This window comes from Dermacentor albipictus, chromosome 1, assembly GCF_038994185.2.
Source record: "Dermacentor albipictus isolate Rhodes 1998 colony chromosome 1, USDA_Dalb.pri_finalv2, whole genome shotgun sequence".
In the NCBI taxonomy this organism is placed as follows: domain Eukaryota; kingdom Metazoa; phylum Arthropoda; class Arachnida; order Ixodida; family Ixodidae; genus Dermacentor; species Dermacentor albipictus.
Window position 1 is genome coordinate 440,968,448 of NC_091821.1, and position 27,619 is coordinate 440,996,066.

The following is a 27,619-nucleotide window of genomic DNA, read 5'->3' on the forward strand; positions in this document are numbered from 1 at the left end:
TTCACTCACAGAAACACGAACTTACCGATTTTAAGTAAAAAAACTGACTAGGCAATGTATAGAATAAATGTCATTTTTAGTGCAAAAATAAGTGAGTTTATTGGAAGAGGACTCATCTGATGAATCTACAAGAAATGTATACCATTGATGACAGCCTTGCAAGCTAGTAGCAAGGGTGTGATAATTCTTATATTTAATTAAAGTACACCAGCACAGTCACAAATTTAAACGTTGTGCATAAAACAAGACCACCAAACATTTAAAACAAGTCAGCGGCATCCCAGCATGGTATATTTATTGACATGGGCACAATTACAGCAGAGTTCAGACATAAGGGCATAAAAACAAGGCATAAATTTATATCCACGGAATGTATATACATACTCATCTTAAAACTTTTTGTGTGCTAACAAACAGGGACGAAGAGTAGGGGCAACACAAGGATGAGCGCTTTCTAACAACTGGTATTTTTTTAAGAACCACCTGCTTAAATGCCCACAGGTCTGCGCGATCTAGTCAACAGAGCACGCCTATAGCGCATATGATACCCGAAGATCTGCGCGATCAAGTCAAGAGAGCACGTGAATAGTACATATAACACTTGTGATAAAAAGACGTGTACAAAAGCCACCCGTTCAACATAAAAACAGCAAGGTGCATAAAACAACCACTTACAAAAAACAAAAATGTGTTAAAGATGTGATGATAGAATCGAATTTTCTCTATCCAACAATGAAACAGAAGGATGGCTGATACATTTTTCTTTTTGTTTTTCAATCCAGTGTGCTTCCACAATTTCCCTAGCGGTTTGATTCCTATGGCTATACAAAATGTCTGTGCTACTAAGACAAGGTGAGCAATCATGTTCTTGGCAATGCATTGCCAAATGCGTACTAGGGCGACCTTTCAGACTAGACAAGTGCTCCCTTAACCTCGTGTTAATGCATTTCGCAGTCTGCCCTACGTAGACATGACCACACGTCACAGGAATCTGGTAAACAGCGTTCTTCGCGCAATCAACAAATTGGTTCTTGCGCGGATGTTTAACACTACATTCTTTCTTTACATCACCCTTACTTTCGAACTTCTTTTTAACCTTAGAACACACACTACCTATTTTGTTTTTTGCCGAAAATACCACTCTTACTGCATAACTACCAGCCACCTTTTTAAGTCTGTGTGAAAGGCCGTGCACATATGGAATCACTGAAACCTTGGAAGCTACATCCTTCTGCCTTTGATTCTTTGTGCATTGTCCTTTATCCTTTTTAAGTTCTTTCATTAGTCTAGCGCACGATGCCAGCATCACAGCGAGCGGGTACCCAGCCTTTCACAACCTATCAACTTGCTCAACTTTCTCAACTTTCTCAACCTATCAACAGTGTGGTGACATGATTTTAACAACGCTGACCGGAAACACGAAATGACTAACCCATTCTTCACAAGCCTGGAATAGTTTGAGGCATAGTTCATTAGCGGTTTTCCAGCTCGGGGTGAGAATGACCAACACACATGTGCCGGTAGGAATTTCAAATTGACATCAAGAAACTGTAGCTTATTATCTACCGGTACTTGCGAAGTAAATGTTAAGCCCTTGTCCATGTTAAGTCCCCGTTTGTTTGCGCACAAAAATGTTTTAAGATGAATCTGTCCCAACTAGGCCAACTCGCAGTTATGCCTCAATATATACATACGTTGCGAAGCAGCATGCACAAAATGCACAAAATTCATACACAGCAGCTTTTGAGATTAAAACAGTGAGCTACTTCATACTACAAATTAACAGTGCACAAAAGTTTTCACAAGGTAGAGCAACTAGAATTACAAAAACCTATTGGACACTATACACTGGCCACAAGAAACAATTTTCTGGCTAGAGGACTTACAAAAAAAAACCATGGTACAAAAAGAAATAAGGATGAGACGAGAATACAGGTAAACAGGAGGGTCGCCACAAAAATGATTGCGATTGTATACAGCATACCATGCATGTGTAAATTTAGAATATGTGAAAGTTGTTTGTGGTCCTTTTAACTTTGGAATGATGCCTCCAAAGATAGGACACAAATACAATATACATGAGAATGCTTATGTAAATTCGCTACAGTGGCCCCGATAACCTCGACATAGATTCAAGGAGCACATTACAAACTACAAATCATAGAGCAGCATATGGAGACAAAACTTTAGTGTGTACATCAACACAAGCATGCAAATACTGCTGCTGAGCATATGGTCACAAGTTTAATTCCAGATTACATTTTACAAACATACCCGAAAAAGCCCGATTTCACACTGGATGCTCAAAAACATGAGAACAAGACGTAAATAGACATGAGCACAGATTTTAAAATTCAAAAAAAAAGAGAAAAACTCCGCAGACGAAAATTAAACTGGGAACCCTGCTAATGTGGTTCTCACAGCCTTGACATTGCAAATGGGAATGTTGAAAGCAAGCAACCACGTATTACGAAAGACTTTTTTTTTATTTAACCATAAAACAAAATAGGTCGCGGGATCGAATCCCGGCCACGGCGGCCGCATTTCGATGGGAGCGAAATGCGAAAACACCCGTGTACTTAGATTTAGGTGCACGTTAAACAACCCCAGGTGGTCAAAATTTCCGGAGTCCTCCACTACGGCGTGCCTCATAATCAGAAAGTGGTTTTGGCACGTAAAACCCCAAATATTATTATTATTATAGAACAAAACATATTATGGTTACTCCCATAGTGCTCGCCAAGCAAAACGACTAAAGGGAAAGTGTACTGGGAGGAGCACATATGTATGCAGCACTTTCCAAATTGATGAATACACAAACACTTCTTATATCTGCAGGCTGCAGAATTACTGTGGATGACTCCTTGTGAAGCACTTCTTGCACATGATTTAGTGTCACGAAGTGATACTTTAATGGCCTGCACCTAAGCTTTTTAACACTTATGAAAGTCTTATCACCACTGAAAATGATTTGTTCTATGATGGCAAATGAGTTGTCAGAGAGCTGCACGGCTGAGCTGTTTGTCTTCTTGCTTGATGCGTACAAGCTGTCAGTAAGAATTGACCCATTTAACATTATTCTTCTGTATTGGACAGAATGTGGTGGGATCTCTTGATCACAAGGCAATGGACAGGCTGGTGGAGTATACTGACAACTACTCCCAAAAAATCGGGTACCATCACTGCTGCATACACTTTTCTGCGTTACTTTAGTATCAAAAGAACTGCAGTACTGCACCACACTAGGGTTACTAGCCAGGTCCTGCAGTTCCATTACAGTATTTTCAATTTGCAAAACCCTGCACAGCTGATGGGGAATCCCATTTGCAGCTTTTACAGATTGCTTGAGGCCGCCGTTCCCAGATTCAAATGGGAATGCAGAGTGTGCCCAGAGCGGACCCCAGCAACGAATACTTTTAACAATATGTGTGAGCTGGTGCATGTTAAATGTCATAAATGCTTTGCCAAAAAGCATTTGGGAACGCACATGAAACTCCAGCAAGAGTTGCTCAGCTTGAATTAACTCGCAAGTTTCTATTTTGTACTGCAGCATAATATGCAATGCTTCAACTAAGCATGCCCAGTGCTGAAGGTATTTCTTGTCAAGAATGCCATCAAGCACTGGAATGCTGTAATACAATATCCAATTTTCCAGCTCCTTAGCTTTCCACCACTTTCGCTCTTTCGTAGGTCTGGGCAATCTTTTCAGATCCCTCGGTGGCCTGATAGCCATAAGCCTCTCATCGATTTTGTGTTGCTCACGACTTAGCGAGTACGCACCACCAGAAGACTCGAACCATAAAGCTAAGAACTGTCGTCCAATCCCCAGCAAAATAAAATGCATGTAGTCGGGAACAAAGCCCCATACTATGTTAAAATGTTGAAGACTTATCAACGGAGACACTGTTTTGACACCATGAACAGTCACCCCTTCCGTAACTGCTTCTTGCATATCTTCAAGCATCTGGCTTTCTGTCCTCTCAGAGGAATTAACTGACTCTACTGGGTATTTTGTCGATCCACCAGCTCGTTCACCTTTCTGTAGGCACCAATTACACCCAAAATACCCATTAAATTGAGTCACACCTTGCATGGGTGCCCTGGCAACAGAATCAACTGCACAGCAAATGCAATAAGCTTTAAATGTCTGAAGTTGCCCCTGTCGCTCCAAGACAAAGCCATTTTCACTTAGCTGGTTCATTTGCTCGACAAATGTGCTTTGAAAAAGCTCCATGTTTGGCTTCTCCTTCCAGAACCACAAGGCTGCAAGAACTCGTTTGGACATCCTCTGCTTAGCAGGAACCTCATTTACTATCAACTGAATGGGCCAAATGGCCGTCCCACTTGACTTGAAAATTGGTGTTCCATCAGCATTTAACGTGAAGCTGATTCTAGGCCCACAGTGTTGTGCTGCAGCGGCAAATCTTCGGTACATTTCACCATCCCATATATCAGCAACTGAACTATCATGGTGAAGTGGCTTTGTCAGGTCAAGACGTGTACAGTCCTTTAACAATCTTTGCAACTGTGACTCCACATCGAGAGTTACAAAAAAAGGCAAATCTGATAGACTGGAAACACTGGTTTTGTGTCTGCACTGTGTGCACTGAAAAGAGGAATTAGCTTCAGCATTTTCTATATGTGTGTAGCATTTAGGGCAAAAACAAAAATATGACATTGTTGTGCCCGTTTTGCTCAACAGTTTGGAAAGCTGGTATCGGGAATGTGGCAATATTGGACATTCAAAAATTCTGTTTATAAGGTCTAAGATGCTGGTCAGCCCTTTAAATGATAAATTATTTTTTACAGCATGCTTCAGCACCATGAGGAGAATATCCCCTTTAGACACAACCACTCTTTCAGTGATAACATCATTAAATAAATCCCCGAAATACGGTTTGCCACCATGACCGGGCCCCATGGAGCTGTCAGGAGTTTGCTGCTGAAAGTAGAAAAGAAATAACCACCCAAAATGGAGCAAATGCACAGCTGTCAACATGTACTGTTGGCTCTATAGAGCTTGACAGTCAAGCACTGGACCCGAAAAGGAGCTAGAAGCTGCTGTATTAGATGCCTTCACTGAACAATGAGCAGGTAATTTAAAGCAAAACATTTTATAACCTAATGTGTGGACAACATGATTGCAATTGTTACTAAATATTTCACATGCATGTAGCAATAAACTCAGCACCACAACCTTCATTCTAAATGACACCAGTTTTCATGTTTAGTTTCCAGCTTTACAATATGGCTCACCAAGTCCCCATCATATGTATTATCCATAGACAATTGTAATACATTGTTGGGAAAGCGAACTCCTTTAAAATTATCGAGCGGCCTACCAATGCAACTATAAGTAAATGAAATTCTGATGTTTCAAGCAATGTTCCCCCTTGCAAGAATTATCCCCCCCTCCCAACTTTATCAGCGTATATAGACATTCCCCTCAATGAAAGCACACCAGAATGTTTTTGCAAAGACCCTATGCAAAAAAAAAAAGAATTAAAGATTGGTTAAGAGGTGATCAAATGTGCACAAGCTTATGGAAAATTTTTGCGAACTAATATGAACCAAGCTGCCCAATAAATTACATTACTAAACTTGAAAACTAAATATAGCCTGAAATTGAAGTCTATAAGCTGCAACTCGAGACTATACTCCTGTGTTTAAGCAGTCCCTTCATCATAAAGCAAATGATGAGATGCAGTACATCTCGGGAAAATTCTTGTGCCTTTTGTATAATTTCGATTGCACTGCTTAGTGCTTCTTCCAAAAGACATTAATTGGATTTCAATTCAAGTGATACTTCAACATCTTTTTATGGCAAACATTGCTGTAATATCAGAAGTGATCGTTATGTTAGCTACACTGAACTATTTCCAATGCCCTAGCCTGGTGAGTGGCCTACCAACAGTTATTGGCCTCAAACATGTTTGGATAGTTTTTGTAAGCTCTGATGGACCTACCATGTCCTCTTCTGAAGTCAGCTCTCCAGGAACTTGTTGCTGTGAAGCGTCATCGTCAGACATGAACAGCTGCAAGAGAAGAAAAGGACATCACTTAGTGCTTCTTCGATAAAAAAAAAGGATTACAACTGGAGTGATACTTCAACGTCCTTTTATTGCAAGCATTGGTGTAATACCTAGCAGAGATCGTTATGTTATCTACGCTGAACTATTTGCGATGCCGAAACGTGGCGAGTGGCCTACCAACAGTTATTCACCTCAAACATGTTGGTGAAGTTCTAGTAAGCTCTGATGGACCTACCATGTCCTCTTCTGAAGTAAGCTCTCCAGGAACACATTCCTGTGAAGCATCGTCATCAGGCATGAACAGCTGCAAAAAAAAAGGAAGGCAGAAAAATAATGAAAGAGAAAAGGGGAACTAAACAGAGGTCGGACCCAGCTGTTATAGATGCACTCAGTGACATGCAAGATCAAAATCTTGCTTTATTTTAGTGCAGAATCTACAATGCCAGCACACACAGTTAAAAGAAATGGTCAAGTGCTTTCATGTCTTGTCATTTTAAATTCTGCACCAAAAAACCAAGCATAGGGATTACGAAATAGCCTGCACTAACACATTCGCAGAGAGTTTGGTCAAGATAACATGCATGGGATATACTATATAAGGCAGCAGAGCATATTTACACACACACACACACACACACACACACACAACTGCGAGACTTTTCTTTTGAGGAACCCGTATGGGTTTCCTTTGTAGCAATCGCTACGAACAGGTGGATGTCTGATTTTCCCTTTATTATATGCCCCTATTCATCATTCAGCGATTTGTCATGGGAAGTTATTGGGCTGGCATGCTGCAACCTATCGCCAATTGCTTGCAGTTCTGAAGCAGCGTTATGAACCACGGCAGCTGTCGTGCTGCTGGCCGTTGCACTACAAATGTTGTTAATAGCCTCCTGCGATGAAATAGCTGATTATATCATACACTTAAGATCTCAAACATACTACCTCACCTGTTCATCATCACTACCAGATGCATCAGCTCCAAACTCGCAGTTTCTTTCTGTCGAGAATCGGGTTCTATCTGCTGCTTGGCTTGGTCCGGCTGCTGTGTCGTTAACAGGTGGATCGTCATCAGCTAAGGATGCATCTGTTGACAGATCCTGAACATAGAAACACATTTTAGGAACATGAGTGTGCATTAAGAGGAAGCTTCGCCTCGGTAGCTGTCATCTAAACAATTAGGAATGCGAAATATTTTTCTCTGAGAACCATAGCACGGGTTTATAATAGAAAAGGTCTGTTGCATTTAAATGAGAAAATAAAAATCAAGCAACTTTAGCAGAATATTTTGAATTCTGGGGTAACATTATTTTTTATTTCATGAAAACAGACAAATTTCAACACGCCAACTCTGACTCAGCCATGAAAATCAATACCATAATTCAGTAAACTGCACCTACTGATGCATCTAAAGCAGGAAAAATTGATGTATTCATTATGTACAGCCATAAAATAAGACACTCGTCTGTAGGTAGGATTTTTGCAAGGTTCTTGCAAATGTTGTAGCAACTTCACATAACCTCTGAAATCATACTGCTCGCTTTAGACGTTCTAATAGATGCAATTTACTAAACTACGACAGCTGCTTTCGGTATACAGAATGATGGGCTTGTGAACTTCGTACTTAATTTTTTTTCCTGAAACATATCGAGGCCCTAAATCAAAATTCTGCTTGTCCCTGTTGCTCGAACTTAGCTTTCTAAAGTGCAACAAAGTTCGCTTAAATCGGCACAGTGGTTCTATAAAACCAGTTCCGAGTTTCATACGGAAATCCGAATTGGGCCTTGAGATAAAGCTTCTTCATCGAAGAAAATGCAGTACACGGTGTCTAACTAACGGTTGCGCCGTTTACCACCGCTTTATTTGTACTCAAATGTAACAGCAGTGGCACTCTTTTCGGTACGCACTTTTTAATAAGGAATCTTTTAAGGCGTAGCTCGGCATGACTTCGCGTTGTAGGAGCGAGTTCTGCTGCAATTATTATTTCTTTATTATTCTTTTTTTTTGCTGCCCCTCGCGCGTTCGGACAAACAGAGCAAGTAACGATGCTGGGTGCTTTACTGAACTACCCAAACCAAAAAAAATGCAGTCCCGTATAAATTTTGAACCCAAAAATAAAACAGCGCGACAAGCGCACATCGAAGGTATCATGCAGAATAACAACAAAGAGAAACTTACACTGCGTTGGTGAGCCCTCGAAGTACTTCTCGGTAGCATGAAGTCTGATCCATGGTTAATGTACTCTTTATATGGGCCTCTCTTCTTTCTTTTTGGAGCATTATACATTATTTACGAAGTTTTAGGCTCCCCAACGACTAAGCTACACACTCCACGTGGGAATCGCTCGGTGGAAACGGCGATCGAAACATGTTCGTTGTTTCGTATTTTATTATTTTATTTAACAGCAATTTACTTCCCGCTTTCTATTATATATATTTAAGAAAAATGAAGTCAATAAATTAAATTTGGTAAAGTAGAAGTCACGTACGTCTACGCAGCGCGACGTTTTTAGGTGTCGGCATGCGGCCGGAAGTACGAGCACGCGGCTAGTATGGCTCTTCACATCACGTGTGCTACAGTCCAGTGCCTTCTAGACGTGCGATCCGCTGTACCTACACGTGCGATCGTGTTCAGCTAGTTTTCGGTGCACGTGTCTTTCAGTTCGGAAAAGTTAACACAGATTTTCAGATGATAACCCACGCGAAAGTGCGTTATGAGGATGACCGGAAGCTGGCTGTTGTTAGCATTGATGCCATTGAAAACTTCAGTCCTCAGCATACAAAGGATTTCAAGTCCAAATTCTTCTATTCTGTGAAGTGGACGGATCCTGATGGGACGTCGGATTATTACCGGGCTCGAATTCTCGCCTTGGGAGGTGAGCTCATTATTTTAAAGGCTAGTGTACATTTCATTTGTTTTCTCAAGTTAAATATTCAGTGTATCTTGTGTTCCGCGATGCGCATATGCCGATTGCTGCTGCTTCCCTGTGCGTGCGCTCGATCGCCCGGTATTGTACCATCACAAGTACTTTTGTCCTGAAATTAGGGTAATAGATGTATTGCAACTTCTGTAACATTCAAGTACGCTTAAGAAAAGTAATTATGGAGAAATCTTTTATAACATACGTGCAATTACGGTTGGTATCGGCTGCAAAAATAACTATGAAAATGTTTCTTGCTTTCTCTGAAACTATGCACAGTTGTATTTTCCCCCTGCTGTTTTCGCGCAGGTTTGCGGGCAGATTGAGCATGGCGGCTTTAGCACACATGCAGCTAGACTACTGAAAGTTTTGATTTGCCTCTTATACGAATAGAAAGCGTATTATTTAAGCATGCACAATATAAGCATCAGTGTGTCAACTACTAAATGTGTTGCAACGTTTTATTTTTCCTATGCACTAGTGGCATATAGCCCCGTCGGACATGCGTAGCACATAATGAAGTTATTTCCTCTCGATATATTCCAGAATCTTAGGGTGACTTTGAAACTGACAACGAGAACAGACCGAGGCTTCGCTTTGAGCGAATAGCATATTCGCAAAACGACGAGTAGGAAGATGATGATGTTCCGCCAGAGGTATCTGTTTACTCAGTGCTGTGTCAATGCTTATGGATTGTATCTCTTAAAGTAGACTTGTAAGACATTTTCTGGTTTTATGTGCAGCGCCCTGCAAGAAAGCAACATCGGGGGCCGAAGCATGAACTACTTCAAATTCTGAAAAAGAAAACGAGTGACCTGAGGAAACGAGAGGTGGAGGCCTCTTCGCAAAAACTAAAAAGGAAGAAAGAAGATTTTGGTGACCCCCGTGTTCTTCATCTCCGTGAGAAGGTGCAGCGACTTGAAGACGTAATAGAAAAACAAGAGCGAAAGATAGAAGTAGTTCTAGCCAAGAACAAAACCCTCGAGCAGGAGGCAAAGGACCTCAGGCAGCTAAATATGAGGCTGCAAGAGAAAATGCTGATGATGCTCGACAACAAAGGTATGCAATTCAGCTTTCCATACTTTTGGGGCTGCGACATAGTGCTATTTAATATGTATGCACTATGTTTAGCTAGATTGTTTAAAATATGGTTTTATTAAAATTTATATATATTAACATTTTCCTAATGCTATTTAACATATAAAATTTTGAACAATGGGTGATGCCATGCTGTCTTGAAGTAACTGCATTCTGCTGTTTGTAATGAGCCATATCTCATGTTGATAATGCAGGCTACTGTGGAGCTCCACGCCATAAGAATTCATTTGATGATTCTGTCGTTGAGGAAACGCAAGCTAATGAAAGCTTAGAGAGAACTGAACAGTCCACGCCTCCACTGCCACCACCAGCCAGTTGTGCCAGGAAGGAAAACAACATGGTAAGATACCAATCTAAAGGGCAACCTCTGCAGTTTTTTTTTATTATTATTATTGCTATGTGCTTGTCATCGGTTAAATTTTTTTTGCAACACATTCCTCTTGTGCAGGTGGATATTGGCCGTGGTTTGGCAATTAATGCGCAAGCGTGGAGCCACATCCAAGGCCACCAGAAGGATTCACTCTTTGTGAAAGATCTCCTGCTGGGCATTTGGCCAAAGGACCAATTAAAAAACCGCTCTTTACAAGGTGCATAACTGCACATTAAAGCTTATAGCATTTTTAAATAGAAGTTGCAACATTATGGTGAATAGTCCATTTCTGTCTTGCAGGTAAGCGGTGTCCTCGATACCCAGATCGGCCTGCAAAGGCGCCGCTGACACCTTCGAAGGTGGAAGTGATGCGTGTTAAGTGGATAGTGTTACAGTCTTTATACTCATTAAAAAAAAATTTTGTTGCTGCCAGCTAGTGATACCTTGTGAATTTTTCTGTTTCAGACTGTTACAGACAAATACTACGGCGCCAAGGTGTCCCAGAACATCTTTTGCCTGCTGCACTGAAGCAGCTGAACCATTTTGTGGTGGAGAAGCTGGCAGACCTCGAGAGGCTGGCAAAACGGTAAAGTGCTGTTGGGCATGTTTGGCGACTAATTTCGAAAAGCTTCTAAATTTGTCTAGTTTGGGAACAACATGCGGCCCTAACCTTCAGATAGAGCCATCTTTTAAGTGAATATAGTTTAGCAGCACGCAATTGCTAAAGAATGCGCAGCATCAGCTCCCTTACTTTCATTTCTTTATAATTAGTTATCATTAATGGAAGTGCTGCAGCAAGAAAAAGACAAATACATAAAATGTGAAATGACTGCTTATTGCACCACATCTCCACCTAGGCTTATAAGATTTGTTACCTCCATGTCGACTGTAGACTGAATTAACTGTAATGGTTCCAAACACTGTACGTCACCCAAGTGAGCAAGCCAAGCTAATTTTCATTCTAAACCATTAATAGCAGCGCATGAACGTGAGTGTGCAGTGTGGTTGCTAGTGCCGGCTTTTCTTGTTCCAAAAGCTGTTCCAAAACACCAAAAGTCACTTCCAGCACTGCATTACAGCAACAGGAAACTTCTTTGAGTACTTTTTGTGGCGCAGTTATCAGAATAGTTTGCATAGTTTGTGTGAAAGTCTATGAGAATAGCATTTTTGCAACAAGCGCGCAGCCCTCTTGCTATAATTGGAATGCGCTTCTCGGCATAGTAAGACGAGTGAGCATCACGCATTCCACACAACTAAACTTTTATTAGCTGCAATCCTCTCGAAGATAACCCACATTGTTCTGCATGCATGTGCTATTGACACTACCCCCAAAGTGCCGTTTTCCATTGCCACGCTATCATCTGTTACAGCTACAACACATATATAATCATAATGTACTGCGCGGGCAGCACCATCATTTTGCTGCAGGATGTGCACAAACTTGAAGCTTTCCTGCCCTTATGCATATTTCGACATTTTTCAGGGGAAAGGACAACCATGACCCTCAAGCAAGCCATGAGTGAATGCAGCATGCTTCTGTAGTGGAAATTTATTTTAAAATATTTTCAATATTTTCACAATAGTCATTGTAATAGTGATCCATGTTCTGTTTTAGCAGTAATTTTTTATTTAACACATCTCTCATTAAGCATATCATAAGAAGCCAACAAACACTGACACCAAGGACAACATAGGGGAAATTAGATGTGCTTAATAAGTGAAATGAAGAAATGATAAATTAATGGAAATCAAAGTGGATGAAAGAACAACTTGCCGCAGATGGGAACCGAACCCACAACCTTCGCATGTTGTGGGTTCGGTTCCCACCTGCGGCAAGTTGTTCTTTCATCTACTTTGATTTCCATTAATTTATCGTTTCTTCATTTCACTTATTAAGCACATCTAATTTCCCCTATGTTGTCCTTGGTGTCAGTGTTTGTTGGCTTTTTATGATATGACTAACAAAAATCGGGCCCTTCGGTCAACTCCCTCTCTTCTCGTTCTGTCATTAAGCAGGCATATCAGTTTTACCTAGTCATACTGATTCATAATCTCTTGTTTCAGTGCTAATTTATTTATTTACTACTAAATACTTCTGACTTTAATGTTGTGCTTTAGGTCGGAGCAGCTGTTGACTTCATTGATGAACGCGTTACCTACTTAACCTAGTCATTTTTTATTATGTTCCGCACAGTATCGCTTATGTTTATATTTTTAACGGCCCTGCTACGACAGCAAAGTTATTGCATGCTGACCAGTTTTCTGTTATTATCTTTTCTGTGCTGATGTAGAAGATCGAGTTACATTTTAAAAAGAATTGTTGGTATGAAAGTACTTCATACCAGGTATTTGTACTTGGCAAATAAATGAAGCCTTTTGGAACAGTCCTGTTGTCATTTTTATGCGTCCCTAATATAGTTCGTTTAGTTAGTAATATAGTTCACTAGTTGTTCACTCTATGGTACATGAGATTTTGTTCTGCAGTTCTGATGGTTGCCTTCTGTAGCAATCAAAAATGTATAAAGTTTAATTTAGGACAGTATGATTTATCATTTTATGTACACCACATGCAACAAAAAGGTTGCTGCTTTTGGTCATTCTCACTGCTGAAGCTGCAAGCTGTTGTGAACAATGCCAACAATGCTACTTTTCCGCCACCTCCCTGTGTAATTAGCCTGTGCCAAGGCTGTGCTCCGCCAGCTGAGAGGTTAGATGTTGCAAGCAATTTCCTTCGAGGACTCTTAAGAAGAATGCCGCCAGGGTGTTACGTGCAATTTCTAGTATCCTGCCGTCGGGACCACTTCTATTCCTTTGGAAATTGTCTTAATGAACAATGCCATACTTTTCACCTACTTGGTGCCCCATCACAATGTATTTAAGTGTAATTATTATAAGCAACAAGTACCTTTGTATGGTTTTTATTTCGTGCATGTGCACCTGGGTCTGCGTTACATGCTTACCACCAGTTAGTTTCAATTGGATGACCATGTGTGTTTAACTGGTTAAAATGTAGGCCACCAGTTTATGTCAACTGGTTAACCTGTTGCGTACCATTTAGGTTCAATTGGATGTCCAGTTGGCTCCAATTGGATAACCATGCGTGTTTACTGGTTGACCAGTTGGGCACCAGTTATCTTCAATTGGACGACCGTACATGTTCAACTGGTTGACCATTTAGGCTCAATTGAATGGCATCTGTGTTCAACTGGTTAACCAATTGGGTACCAGTTAGCTTCAATTGGACATCCATATATGTTCAACTGGTTGACCAGTTAGGCACCATTTAGGCTCAATTGGATGGGATCTGTGCTCAACTGGTTAACCAATTGGGCACCATGTTACTTCAACTGGACGACAAGTTGGGCACCAATTAGTTTCAATTGGATGACCAGTTAGCTTCAATAGGTTTATCAACTGGTTTACCAATTGGATGTAATTGGTGCCCTCCAACTGGTGCCGAAATTCCAATTGGTTGTAAACCAATTGGGCCCAATTGGTATTTCTCCAATTGGACCCATTAATTTTTTTTGACTGGGATGTGCAAAACATATGTGCATAAGGGACAGGAGTTGGCTCTGTCTGAAACCCACTGATGTCTCCATTATAAACGTAAGCAGCAGTGCTTGTGTTATGCCCTGCTGCTTAATTTCAAAGAGACAAAGAGATAAATGAAAGGCATAGATAGAAACATTGAGATGAGCATTATTTATGTTCTTTTGAAATATCATGCTGCACTTACCACGAAATATAAACACTGCATTAAACACTGCAATAGTTGTCTCTAGCTTGCTCATTTTAATAACTTCCATTCACAGTCTCAACTGACAGCGTTACGTAACATATTAACTTAATTATTTTACTAAAGTCTGAAAGTGTCTTGGTTAGGCATGCATTTATCAACACACTCAGTGCTGCTCTCCAACTGAGATTATTCGATCCATTGAGCAACCTGACTTTAGGCCTTCGCAGGTGAATGTTCAAGTCAATTAATGCATATACATTTGCCCACATCTACTGTTTGTTCTATATCGATTTCTCTCTTACGAGTAATCGCGGTGGATTATATGGGATATTACAGTTTTAAACATTGAAGGCCACAATAATGAAAATAATATAGCCTTTGAAAACAAGAAGCATAGACAGGCCATCAAAATGACAGCAAAAATAAAGAATAAATTAATTGTTTGTTAAAAAGAGCCTAATAAACTCGTAACCCAGCATGGAGGAGATACTACCTGTGGTGTCCACAATTTAGCTAGTGGGGAGGCCTGAATGGTCGGCTCAACAAAGAACGCCACTGGTCAGGCATTTTGGAGGCTATACTACACAAAACTACCACCTTTTCACAGCTGTACTGATGATGAAATGCTTGTACACAGTTTTAATGTGACAATTCCATCTGACTGAGAAAATGCATGATTTAATCACCCATGACATGCCTCTTGGCTCTTGAAAGTTGAGCTCCAAGACTGGTATGCTCTGTATATCACCGACCGTAAGCACCAGACTAGCAATACCAGAGTAACAGGGAAATCACCCACTGCAATCACCTCTGAAAATTTAGTCAATGGAGTTAGAGAGCTCTTCTGAATCACCTTTCTAACAGCAGAGTAACACTGTACCATTTTGGAACAATACATTTGTGTTTCTCTGACATGACCCAAACACCTCAAATGGATCCCGGCACATAAGGGAGAAGTAACCATGAATAGCCCTCCCATTCTCACGAGAAGGCCCATCGAGCCGCGCGAGAACTAACTCACTGCGGCTCGGACAGTGACAGCCCAACACCCCGCAGCCCCGAGGGAAAGAGGAAGGACTGCGGGGAGGCGACGACAACAAAGTAGCAATACGAGACAACAGGGACAGACTGGTCAGGTACCACGACATACTGACACACTATACGAAACAAAGAGAAACATACCCACAACACCGCAAACAACTCGACAGGTCTCAAGAAACAGATTGGAGAAGGTTGCAAATCAGAACGTTCCAAAACCCAGTACATTTAAACATATTAAATTCAACACAATACTCGGACACGAGCTGCAAGCTCTGCAAGCACGAACACGCAGACATGGCACACATCTTATGGAAGTGCGCACAGATCAGATCAGTATATGTAGAGGACAAGATAGAACCAGGCCTTCTCGAGGAGCGATGGCTAAGCGCTCTGACTAGCTCGGAACTACACAACCAACTATGGGCTATCCAGTGGGCCCGGGCAGCGGTGGAAAGGCTATGCCTCACCGCACATAATGCCCGGGTGGCCCGAGTCCAGGCTGGCAACCTTGCAGAAGCTTCTCTCACTAAAGTTCTTTCCGTATGTCCCTCCCTGGTAAAAAAAATTTACCTTCCTAAACGCCAAGTGCATCTTTAGAGGCATGACTTATAGAGATACACTGGCAATTTAATCTCTCCACCATGGATGCTAAAAAGTCTCAAAAGGCAAAATTCTACTTGCTGATAGATGCTCCATTTCAAAGAACATTTGCCCTTTTTACACACAATGCTTTGTTTAAGGTCACATTCAGAGCAAGCGAAAAGCACAATTAGGCCTATAATTCCCTGCCTGTAATGATCTTTTGTACAAACTTGCTGTGATACAGTATTGCATGAAGCTACACTGACTCTCTACAACCGCAGAAGATTACTCTCTTCATTCAGGCAGCAGTGACATTTCTTTCCATTCATAACAAGTGCCTGCTCTCACATTATTAAAATTACGTATTTCCTGATGATAAATTGCAGTTAAGAATACTGTGTCCTTGACAGTGCTGGCAAAATTGATGCAGCAAAGGCTGTCGAATTTGAGTGTAAAAGCATGTGCCGCATCAGAGCAAACTTTCCGGGGTAGAAACACGGTAAGTGAGCCTGGCACAAGAGGTGCAGGTAGATACATGTCGTTGATGTTGTTGTGTGCTTTGTTATCTGCCATGGCATTGAAAAGGCCAGAGATGTGTCCCTGTACCTAGTGTAAGCAAGCATTAAAAGTGAGTAGTTGTGAAGCTTGTGTATCCTCTGACAAAGCTATGCGGCTTTACTGTCTTGCTTCAGCTGTTAAATGACACTCAAGGAATTGGTGTGTGTCTGTATTTGGGCGATGTTTGATAAAAATGAGGCTGCCTCATTGGTGTCATGTGTGACTACCACGTACCAGCCCTGCTCTGCAGACTCTTTTCATGTATGGTATGAAGCTCAAGTAGAGTTGCAGACATCCATTGTATATTCCTTATTTTTATAAAGACAGTAGTACTCATACTATGCTTCCATCTCCTGTACTAGCAGCGTCTGTACAAAATACATTGGTCCAAAGGAACATCAGTGTACAGCCGTGCCATAGCCTTAAGTCTGTTCTTGCACCCAAACAATCAGAAGTGACTGCAACATGCAACCTCTTTAATTCACATGCTCATTCCCATTGAATCAGCAACGCTGCCATGGTGTTCACCTGGGCATGTTCTTGAGTGAACAGAGGGAGAGCAGCTATTGTCCTCATCCCATTCTGAATAATGATCTCAATCTGGTCCTTCTGCTTCGGTGAGAGCCAGTAAAACTGAGCCTGATAAATAATACGTGGCTGGAATGCAGACCAAACAGCATTACTGGCTACTTCGGTACATGCCCCTCCATATTTTGAAGCAATCCTTCATATCAGCTGGAAGGTTGACATTGGCGTCTTCTTTACTTTGCCTAGCCAATTTTATCGTGTTCCAGATTGGCGAACATTGAGAGAAAGGATCTGTACTTCTATTTCGTCTAACAAGGACCAGTGCCGTAGCCAGGAATATTTTTGTACATGTGTTGGGGGGGGGGGCGAGGAAGGCAGGGGGCAGGTGAGGATTGTATGCACATCATCTTATGCCAGGTAGACAGAAATTTTGGGTTTGGGGGCAAGAAGTTACGTTCCCGGTGTCGAGCATGCTGCAAGGCAATGCCGGTCTAGTCTGGTGTGGTTGGAAATGCCTCTCTCAAACTAATTGCCAAGAAGTGTTAGAAAGCTATACTGTGGCTCCATTTCCTTGCAGCAAGGTGTGTATTGTCCAAAATGAGTGATGCACGAATGATGGATGTCGCTGCACCTATTGCTGCCTGCAAACGTGAGCTACCATTCAGGAGCACAGCAGTACTGGGTGGTAATGCTAGTAAATTGACATAAGTAGCAAGGCTTCATTATGCGTGCACTGGAGTTAAATGTATTTTTGATTAAAATGGCTGTGACATATGAGTAGGCTTTGTTTTTTGTGGCTATTATCTGGCTTTCATGCACCCCCTACATGGGCTGTATTATTCTTGCATCCCTCTGACAATAAACATTTGCTTGTGAGTACTTCTTGCTACCTTCATTATCGATTTTTTTTCTTGATACTCAGATCCCCGTCTTTGCAATGTGGCCTCTGGTTGTTTAAGTTCTTAGGAATGCAGACTTGTATGATGTTAACATACCTGAAAAGAAGCAGTATACACACTGAATACTAGAATTATAGAAAGCCACTGCTGTAAAATTAATGGTTAGTCTTGAAAAGGGTCAGCTGAATTTGCCACAATGAATAATTTACTGAAGCTATAAAAGCTGCTTGCCTGAATAAATTTTCCAAGACAAATACAGCAATATGTGTGTCACGTTTGAATAGAATTCACAATTACTTGAAACATATTTGCTTTGAGAATTTGTCCCAGGTGCCAGAAGCACACTTATTGCAGAAGCTTAAAAGCAATACAATGACAGCCACACACCTCTACCACGTGGAATAAAAAAAAACCCAGACGGTAGCACACTACTCAGCGAGAAAAAAAAACAAACTCATGTTGTCATTTATTGAAACTGCTCTTTATTTTTAAAAGTTCAATTCAGAACAAGTTGCTGCAGAGTGTACACTCTGCAGCAACCGACGTAAACATTAATACGTATTAATGTTTACGTCGGTTTCCATAATACATGCCCTTCTGTGGCAAAAAAATGTTGCACATGAACAATCAATCATGCATGCCCTCCAACAAAGAGTGCATTTTCTGGATGGAAACTGAGTGAATCAAGTGACATGTGGCTCATATGTAATTGCACGTAAACTTGATGGCTGATAGCACTAAGGGCAAGTAGTAGTAGTATAAACTTTATTTCTCTTAGTGGTTTGGGCGGTCGGTGCGTCCCTCAGTCCAGGGCTCCACTGGTCTCTGTGGTTTGCTGGGCTTGATCAAGAAGAGCTCTCTGGCTCTCTGCATCTTCACTAGCAAGCCATACATTCCATTGTCTGTTACTTGGCACTTGCGTCGTAAGGGCGAATTGGAATTTGGAGACTGTAGTTTATACATTCATGTTACGTGGGGAAGAGTTGGCAGCTCCCCGCACCAAGAACACATACTTTCATAGAATGCAGAGTGTATCTTACTGAGTATTTGTAGGTGTAGATATGTGTTAGTCTGTACACAGCACTAATCCCTGGCCTGTTCTCCCATAAGGTTGGGGTGCGGACGCTTGTATTTTTGTCTCTCTTTTTCCTGGTTTTCGACGGTGTCACATGGGTCAATGGGGGGTTCCTTGAAAGGACCGACTAGTGCTTGGATGCTTATTGCCCGAGCAGTCGGTCTGCCCTCTCATTTCCCTCGAGTCCGGAATGCGCCGGGCACCAAATTACCACCTGGTGCAATTCTGTGAGTTTTGCGTGGGACGATACCCGTCATTAACGAACAGCATGCTGCCTTAGAGGTACACCATAGCCAATGCAGATTGTTTCTTTTGGGAGCTCTGCCATCCGGAGCTCAGAATATGCACATCAAACTTAGGCTACCCACTACATGGCCTGCCCAGCTCCACTTATTTTACTTAATGACAATTAGAATATCGGCTGTCCTCGTTTTCTCCCTAATCCATACCGCTATCTTCCTGTCTCTTAACGTTTAGAATATGCACGTCAAACTTAGGCTGTCCAGAGAGCCCACGATGCGGCAGTTAGGCTCGGCCTAACATTCCCCACGTGGGAGCAGCCCGCAGCTCTGCCCTAGGGCAAAGCTTCTCAGGACCTTGTCATTAAAGTTCTTTGTCTGTCTGTCTGTCTGCACCTCGAAAGGCCAGTGCTATGGCTGCTGCATCCATGGTACAGGTTGAAGGGTTACGAATGGAGGTTATCACTGTGAACCGATTGAAGGCCACTATTGTGAATTTGTCTGCTGCCACTCTACACGCATTTGTGTAGTATATGTCTGGATTTCTTTCATACTTCTTTAGTAAAGCCTTTGATTGCGCTTTCCTGCTTTGGTGGTGTTCCGTGCTCATATTCTTTGGGATTGGTGAAACTAGAATTTTCTCTCTTGTTTGTCTGGGTAGCGAAACTGTTTTTTCCCAGCCATACTGTGCTCTCAGGGGATATCCCACCTTTTGCAATAGGGCCTTTCCTTGTTTTGTCGAATTCAGACGTTCTGTCTGAGGCGTGACCACTGCTGTGGCATGTTCTTCATATGTGTTGTGAATACGAAGAGCCTCCAGATTTTTGGCACTTGTGTTTTTGGGAGCCCTAACTGCCCTGATGATGGAGCTCACTTTAGACATGTTCTGCAGACTTTAGTTCTGCTGAACTACTACGTCAAACACTTGTCTTTGCTTCGTGTGTTGTCGACAAATTCGACTTCGCCCTGCCATCTGCTAGCCGCCTGGTTAGCTCAGATGGTAGAGCGGCTGCCCCGGAAAGGCGGTGGTCCCGGGTTCGAGTCCCGGACCAGGACGAATTTTTCTTCAACTCTGAGGCTTTTCTATCGAGGAACACGTATGGGCTTCCTTTGTAGCAATTGCTATGAACGGGTGGATGTCTGATTTTCCCTTTATTAATTAAGAAAAAGAAATTGTATGCTGTAACTGCCTGAAATTCATTTCTAATGCACAAACTTCTGTGCATAGACAATTTGGTACAAAAAAGTGCTGGTACAGATTTCCCAGTGAAAATGCATGCATGCAGTTTTAAGCTTATTTCACAAAACTGATAAAATGAACATAATTGTGTGCACACACTGCATGCCTCCATTTAACACAGAAACAGGCCGGCTGTTCGCATTCTTCATGCTGCATAACAGTAATTTGCCGCCTTAGAAATAATGTTGCTGTGACACAAATCGCTGTCACAACCTATATCGACACTTAGGGAATGGTTATCAAACACACTTCATGACGAAAATACAACACTCTTTGACCCGCCGTGGTTGCTATGTGTCCTTGGCGTTGTGCTTAGTATTAAGCACGAGGTCGCAGGATCAAATCCTGGCCACGGCGGCCGCACTTCGATGCGGTGGCGTGCAAGAACGCCCGCGTGCCGTGGCTGTGCACGGTAAAGAACCCCAGGAGATCAATATTAATCCGAAGTCCCCAACTGCATGCGGCGTGCCTCGTAATCAGATCGTGGTTCCGGCACGTAAAACGGGAGAAATTGAAAGAAACAAAACAATGTCTCTTTTTCGTGCGGCACTAGCTCCTTGAGTTTTCTTCAGCGGACCGACGGGTCTCAACACCGCAACATAAAAGGTGTGAGCATTATGTGCATTACGCAATGGGTCCGCGCCGTACTCACCACCGCAGCTGAATATATAAGGCCGCGTGAAACATGAGGCAACTGGGCAAGCGGTAATCCGAAACGCGCCGTTTCCAAAGCAGTCCACACCGTACGCGCTCCGATTTTGTGAGGACTGTGGGCGAGGTTTCACTAGCCGCTTTCATATCGTGGCGCAGTAGGGAATGCCCGAGCACGGCCGCGCGAACCACAAAAGTGTATTATAGTACACAGATCACAAGGCGATGGCTACGCGGTGGCCGATCACCGCCGTGCTGCGCAGGGGGCAGGTATCCTTGTGAGGTTCCACATATTACACGCAACACTCACCGACGGCCGCCGTAATTCTCTCGTAAGAACGCACATAGACACACGCGCAGAACTACGAAGAGCAAAACAGGTGCCGTCACCGGCGCCGACGACAGTGGCGCTTCGAGGGCTTTGCCTTGAGTTTCACTTTTAGTAGATGGGAAAACAAACAGAAGCGACGACATTCTACGACCGAAGCCATCGAAGTTTTGCATGGTCGCGCTTCCGACGTCAGGTCGTCAGGTGCCGACCGGTGGTTCTGGCAGCGCGACAGCACATATATGATCAACGAGACGAACAAATCGTCTTTTATATCGCCCTAAATAAACTGGCTTGCACTCTGGAAATGTATAAATTTGCAGAATTAAAAAAAAGAAAAGCAACCACGTGGACAATATATCTCTCCTTTCTCGTCTCCTTCTCACAGATGTGTATACTAAAATAAAATAACGCATAAAATAAGAAACAGAGAACTCCTTTTACGCTAAAGGGAGGCCTCTGTCTTCGAAACTCCCTCTTAATAAGGATGTAGAATTGAGGTTCTTTCTCCTTTTTCATCCCCATTTTGCGAGGGAGCGAAATGGAGGATGCCGAACATTTCTGCACCACTGTAAGGGAGCACGGTTTTCAGGCACGTAGTCTCAAGGGAGGTGACATCCCTTAATATGCCCTTTTCGGCTCATTTGCGTTTACAGTGTAGCGTGTGGATCGGCAGTTCAAAGAGGAAATGATTTCTCTGTCTTTTCAAAATCACAGACAAAGATTTTTCTCCTTCAACTACAAATTGTCAATTATAGTATTGCTGAGAGTTAGCTCGCGACCACCAAAGCAGCAAATAGCCTTTAGTGGGGCCAACTGCTTGCCATGACGCCGCATGATGACAATGTATAAGCGACAGCAAGTAATATTTCACTGCTTTTGACATGAGACTGAAATTTACCTGCTACATGCAGTGCCCTGTTATTTGGCTCACATTATGAGACGAGCCTCTTCTACAAATCGGCAATGTTTGCCTACTATGTTCAATAGGCGTTTCAGCGCCCCTTAAAGAAAGAAAAGCTTCTTAGCCGTAATATGCCAAATTTTCTAACTATTATCCTCTCTGTTATGTAACCACAAAAGGCAGAGTAGACTTTAGGGAACTGCCAAGCACGGCTAGTTTTACTACTCTTATGGCCGTTGAGGCTGCCGGTCATGTTGTCTAAATATTCATTCAATTGAATTATGAGGTTTTTACGTGTCAAAAGCATGACTGCATCATGAGGTCAGCCGTAGTGGGTGACTCCTAATTAATTTTGACCAGCGCACGGGATACTAAACGTGCACCCAATGCATGGGAGATGGGCGTTTTTTTCGTCCGCATCGAAAATGCGGCCGCCGCGGCCTGAATTTGCTCCCGTGACCTCGTGCTTAGCAGCACATCATCATAGCCGCTAAGCCACTGCGGCCGATCCAAATATTTTTCAGTAATAAAGCAAAACACATCTAGAATTTCTCATATCAACAAATAAAGGTCATTAAGAGCGCCAAACCTTTCAAGCCTATCTATACTTTCTTTCCTGGCCATCAGGTTGGCACAGAACTGCAAAGTACCACCATCTTGCTAGTCTGCCTGATGCTGATAGCGCTCCGTACGTGCTATCGCGCTCAGTGTGAGTTGAAGCAAGAGAATACACACGTCAGTTCTTTCAATACTAAAAATGGCAAGGAACATTTTTTTTTTTTGTAAAGGGGATGCCACGAAGAATCGGAATGGTGTTAAACAATTTTCTTGTCTACTTCTGCCTTGCTACCTACCATACGGGAACTGTAAGGCAACGTGGCAGTGCCTACACAGATACAAAAAAAGATGAATTATCGTGTTGCTACTCTGATTGAGGACGATAGTACATTGAAAAGATCATAGGCGGGACGTTCATAAATCATTTTCATGTTAAAATTTATAATGACTCTGCTTGTTTCATAATAATTTTAATTAGCGTTTACCAATTAGTGCGCCACGTTTATTTTCTGACACACACTGGAACAGACAAGCAACAGCATGGTTTGAAGGTCCATTTAGCGTAACGTACGTTATACTCTAAATGTCTCGGCGGAATAGTTCGTGTGAGAGAATTTCTCGACATGTAAAGCAGGAACTATTAGGAAGAAAGCGCGTTTACCTGAAAGCAGGCAGGGAATGCGGACGAACGTAGTCAAGCAAAAAAGCGTTTAACTGAGGTAGGAAGAGAGAAAGAGACAGACAGACAGACAGACAACAACGATAAAAGCATTGTGCGAGTTCCGTGAAATTGGGTTAAGCACTTTTTGCTGAAGATATAACGGTAGTGTGCCTCCTAATGAGTCGAGTGCATTCTGTGGATTGCTTTTACAGGATCCAACCTTGTTGTACCCTCCGATTAACATTCGTTGTTTTCCTCTTTACTTTCTTCTTTTCGAGACATTACACAGCTTCACTTCCGCTTAACGGGCTAATCAGCATTGTAAATAGTGAATGCTTAACATGACTGCGTTGCGCCTAGCGAGAGGGCACTCTAAGCGCCCGGTGAGTACTTTGTTTTTACTGTTCTCATGTCTGTGTCCTCCTTTGCGGTGGGCGTAACTTTCAAATCAAGACAAAAATGACTGTGTCGCCGCACAACTGATCGCTAGTGCCTTCACGGTTTTCCCTTCCTCACGTATAGAAAGTCCTTCTGCGAGGTGCTTGCTGCTTTTCGCATACTCCTTTCAAACCTACTTCTATTAGTTACTTAGGCTCCTTGGAAAGATAGAGGTGCTGGTGTATTCCACGATGGCTAGTGAGCTTTCGGTATTTCTGAGCTCATTCAGAAAAACAATATACTACTCATATATGCTAGCAAGAAACAAACACTGAGAAATGGCACTTGTTTATCATAGAGGCCCTGGAAGGCTGCTTGGCGCAGTTGCCCTAAAGTTTTAATCTCAAGAATCTTTGTAGCACGCTAAATAAGGTATGCCATTACGAGAGTGAGTACATTCACTGGGAAAGCATCGTGCAAGAAGAGCAATGCCGAACAGATCTTTTGTGATAGCTTCGCATGAACCGTGAGAAATAATTTTAAAAAGTAGTAAGCTGAGGACATATGTAGCAAGGTGAGGACACGTGCTGCTAGGGCGGGTACCGAAATTGGCGCAACACACGAAGTGAAATGATATAAAAACAGATAACATTGGGGCGAGGATGCCTACAAACTTGAATTTGCTAGCTGGAATTAAGGTATACCTCCGCATCTTCCCCGCACCACAGAGCATGGGTGCCGACAAGAGACCACTCCGGCTAACCTCTATATTTTCCTACAGATTTTCTTTATTGTAGCAATAATATCTGCGATAACTAGTTTCTCATTTCACTGTTCTAAGTTGTGAAAACATTTTTTTTAACTTGCTCGCACCTGAGTAAATGCAAGAGTGCAGCAAGGAAATTATGCTGAAAGGTTCGGTGATGCTTCCATGCTATCTAAAAAGAATAAGACGGGTAGTTAATATGAGACATTCAATGATTCATAAACATTTATCAGCCCGCATCAATTCACATATCATTAGTAGCTTCTTGATTCGTATGACTAATTCTATGAGAAGCTATATCTTCGGAACGGCTTGTGGAAATGACAGAAATCAGACAATGTGGGCAATCACGTAAAAAACACTTTAAAGCAAAATAACGTGTCTAGAACTTTAAGCAGTCTGAAAGATTATATTTACGGATGTTTGATTCTAAAACCCAATGTGGAACTCACGCGACATGTCTTGCCTACCGACGAAATTATTTCCGGTGTGCCAACTGCGCCGCGCAGTTTGCCCATAAATTTGCGGATGACGTTTCAGGCATCTAATCATGACGAGACATATTTCTTTAATCGCTTGACGCTTACATGCACCCGGAAGAATAAGCCACTAGCCGCTTCCTCGGACGATGGTCAGCGGCGCAAAAGCGGAAGAGCTCCATTGATGGTGATGTGCCGTAGTTGAAAACGGGCCTCTACATGTAAAACCAAACTCGAGGATTCTTGTGCCAAAAGCTGGGAAGCTGAAGCTCTGCGGCGATGACAGCAGACGTAATCGTGGCGTCTTTTCTGTCACCAGGAATAAGAGCAGCGTCGTCCATGGAAGTGTTAAAAAAAACGAAACGTAAATGTCCTGGGTCACGACTTGGTGGGAGCTTGGTTTAGCGGAGGCAAGTAATACATGTTTTGATGTGTTTAGAACGACGAGTAGACTGGCTTTATTCCGCAGTAAAACAGGTTTGTCGAGTGGCAGCGGTAGCGCCCCTGTCAGGCAGCCACCTCAGGTCCCATGAAAGAGCAGGGGTGATGACCCCCACATGAAGGCCAGGCGAGGCAACGGAATTTCACAGAAGCGGGGGACAAATCACAAGTACCTTCAGCTTCAGTCCGTCACTTCTTTCAAAAGAATACTGTTACCTCTGTTGCGAAAATCCTTCATTTTAGCATCCCAATCAAGTAGACATTGCACAACTTTAGTCATGAACAGTGAGATGAAGACTGCAATGGAATGAGGCAGTGTGTCGTCCTTATAACAAAACAATGGGACAGCTAGGGTCACTTGTGCGATGACTCCACCAGGCGAAGCTGCGATTGAGCGGTGTGCCTAGCGCGTGATTATGTTGTACAAAACTTTCTGAATTCAGAAACTAAAAGACCACGAAAACACAAGTGAAATCATTATAATTTCTAAAAAAAAAATAATACAAACTGTTATGATACGTCAATGATGCATTTGAGCTTGCACATTTTCAATCACAGATTTTGCAGTGTTCCTCATCGTCCCTTCAGCGTTTCGGTTGCGGAAGACAAGCAGACACTCGTCTGCTCGTTACGTTATGTAAGCACATATATTTGTTTTTTATCAAATATTTGGAAACACACGAGGATGGGAAACACGGAAAAAGCAGCTGAACTTTCCCAGATGGGCTCCCCGAGATTCCTGTGATGATGCGTCAGCCAAAAAAGCGATGACCAGGATTCACTCCAGAAAAAAGAATGCTCTGTGACGAATGAAGCCACTATTGTTTGTACATTTCGGTCCGCAAAATGGCGCTGAAGGGCAAGAATACAGCCTATGTTCCCAATGTGCCTTGTCAGAAGAAGCCTGGATTGATAATCATCGCTGTGCAGGAACCACCAATGCACAAAAAAACGCCCTTTACAAACCCAGCGATCGCCGTGCACATAATTGTAGGGATGGGGCAGAATAAACCACAGCAGAAACCGGCTAGCTCCGCAGGGACACAGAATTAATTCTGTGACAACCATAACGGCGGATCCCGGAGGCCCTTTGTTGCACGTTTGCAGCTTCGCTAGCGATCTGTGACTCCCGGCTCTAGCCACACACGCGGCTGCAGTAGAGGGGAGTGTTCCAGGGCCTCAGGCCGTCATCGAAAAAAGAGCTACCTTTTCGACACTGCACGATACACTCCCTTATTTCAGTAGACTGTGGATAACGCCAGACATTGCAACCGGGCAACGGGTGTCGTCTGCTACGAATGTCATCTGCTGCAACCACCCACTCGAGCGGGCGATTTGCTTAGCGATGCCCCTGCCACGTGATCATAACGCCACTGCTCACGGGCGCTCCGCCATTGGTTGCCGCTTTCCCCATTCGCAAATTTCTCCAAATTTCTATGTCAATATCGCAGCAGGCACTGCTCGGAAAACTGGTTTGGGGAAACTAGAATTGCTCACGCGACGGCCGCCGCGTTTTTCTGGCCCAAAATTACTTGCGTATAAAACCGGCTTCCGGAGCTACCAGATTATTTCAACCATATTCTTCCCCTCCCCATGTGGGATAGCGAAAATAAAAAAAAAAGGGGGGGCGGGGCAAGAATTTAGGGGAAGCGCGACAAAGAACGAAGGAGGTGAAGGAGATAGCCCTTGGCTACTAGAACGCGTTTGAGAGCTCAATCGCTGACTTTACGCTTATAATAGCTCTTCAGATAAATCTGAGTCACCGAAGCCAAGTATAACTGCGAACTTCAAAGATAAAAAATGAACGCAGGAATGATGCCATGAAGCAGTAATAAACTTCTTTCCTTACGGGCACTATATACCGTGGATTTAGCGGTGACTGTTAGGTTTCATATTATTTTATTTATTTGAATTCGTTATCACCGTGCCGGAAGAGATAACTGTGGTGTACGAAAGAAATAAGATGTCAGACCACCAGGAAGCTGAGAAGGGCATTGACTAGCATGCATAGATGCGTTAAGAAGCACTGGTTCAGAGATTTATTAGGGCAGATCAACACGAATAAGCAGCGGGGAAATGGAACTGCATAACAGTGTGAAAACATGAAGCTCAAGTATAAAGAAACACTG

The 27,619-nt window shown here is 42.7% G+C and overlaps 3 protein-coding genes across 5 annotated transcripts in view; 2 read left to right on the forward strand and 1 right to left on the reverse strand.

Annotated features, from left to right (window-relative positions):
- Positions 1-27,619, forward strand: part of LOC135903072 (collagen alpha-1(III) chain-like) — a 442,036-nt gene that overhangs the window by 204,733 nt on the left and 209,684 nt on the right. The window lies entirely within an intron of this gene.
- On the reverse strand, positions 1,356-8,381 carry LOC139059155 (uncharacterized). Of its 3 annotated transcripts, none has more exons than XM_070537159.1 (4): positions 8,211-8,381; positions 6,983-7,132; positions 5,967-6,035; positions 1,356-4,939 (listed from the first exon to the last, which is right to left on the reverse strand). In XM_070537159.1, exons 1-4 carry the CDS (start codon positions 8,316-8,318, stop codon positions 2,753-2,755), a joined length of 2,514 nt encoding a protein of 837 aa, XP_070393260.1. In that variant the 5' UTR covers positions 8,319-8,381; the 3' UTR covers positions 1,356-2,752. The 3 variants fall into 3 exon arrangements, with proteins under 3 accessions (XP_070393260.1, XP_070393257.1, XP_070393266.1); XM_070537156.1 differs by having other exon boundaries at positions 1,356-4,942; XM_070537165.1 differs by lacking the exons at positions 6,983-7,132; positions 8,211-8,381 and adding an exon at positions 6,224-6,241 and having other exon boundaries at positions 1,356-4,942.
- LOC139054996 (BEN domain-containing protein 5-like) lies at positions 9,497-10,857 on the forward strand. Its single transcript, XM_070532704.1, has 5 exons — positions 9,497-9,608; positions 9,696-10,011; positions 10,245-10,390; positions 10,499-10,637; positions 10,721-10,857. Exons 2-5 carry the CDS (start codon positions 9,969-9,971, stop codon positions 10,855-10,857), a joined length of 465 nt encoding a protein of 154 aa, XP_070388805.1. The 5' UTR covers positions 9,497-9,608; positions 9,696-9,968.

What these genes read in the sequence shown, in the direction of transcription:
- LOC139054996 (XM_070532704.1), top strand. Translation starts at nt 9,969, where the DNA reads ATGAGGCTGCAAGAGAAAATGCTGATGATGCTCGACAACAAAG. An exon ending in GATGATGCTCGACAACAAAG is followed by an intron (nt 10,012 to 10,244) that starts GTATGCAATTCA and finishes TTGATAATGCAG; the next exon opens with GCTACTGTGGAGCTCCACGC. An exon ending in AAAAAACCGCTCTTTACAAG is followed by an intron (nt 10,638 to 10,720) that starts GTGCATAACTGC and finishes TCTGTCTTGCAG; the next exon opens with GTAAGCGGTGTCCTCGATAC.
- LOC139059155 (XM_070537156.1), bottom strand. Translation starts at nt 8,318, where the DNA reads ATGTATAATGCTCCAAAAAGAAAGAAGAGAGGCCCATATAAAGAGTAC. An exon ending in CTGGTAGTGATGATGAACAG is followed by an intron (nt 6,036 to 6,982) that starts GTGAGGTAGTAT and finishes CTTCTCTTGCAG; the next exon opens with CTGTTCATGTCTGACGATGA. An exon ending in TGACTTCAGAAGAGGACATG is followed by an intron (nt 4,943 to 5,966) that starts GTAGGTCCATCA and finishes TTCTACTTTCAG; the next exon opens with CAGCAAACTCCTGACAGCTC.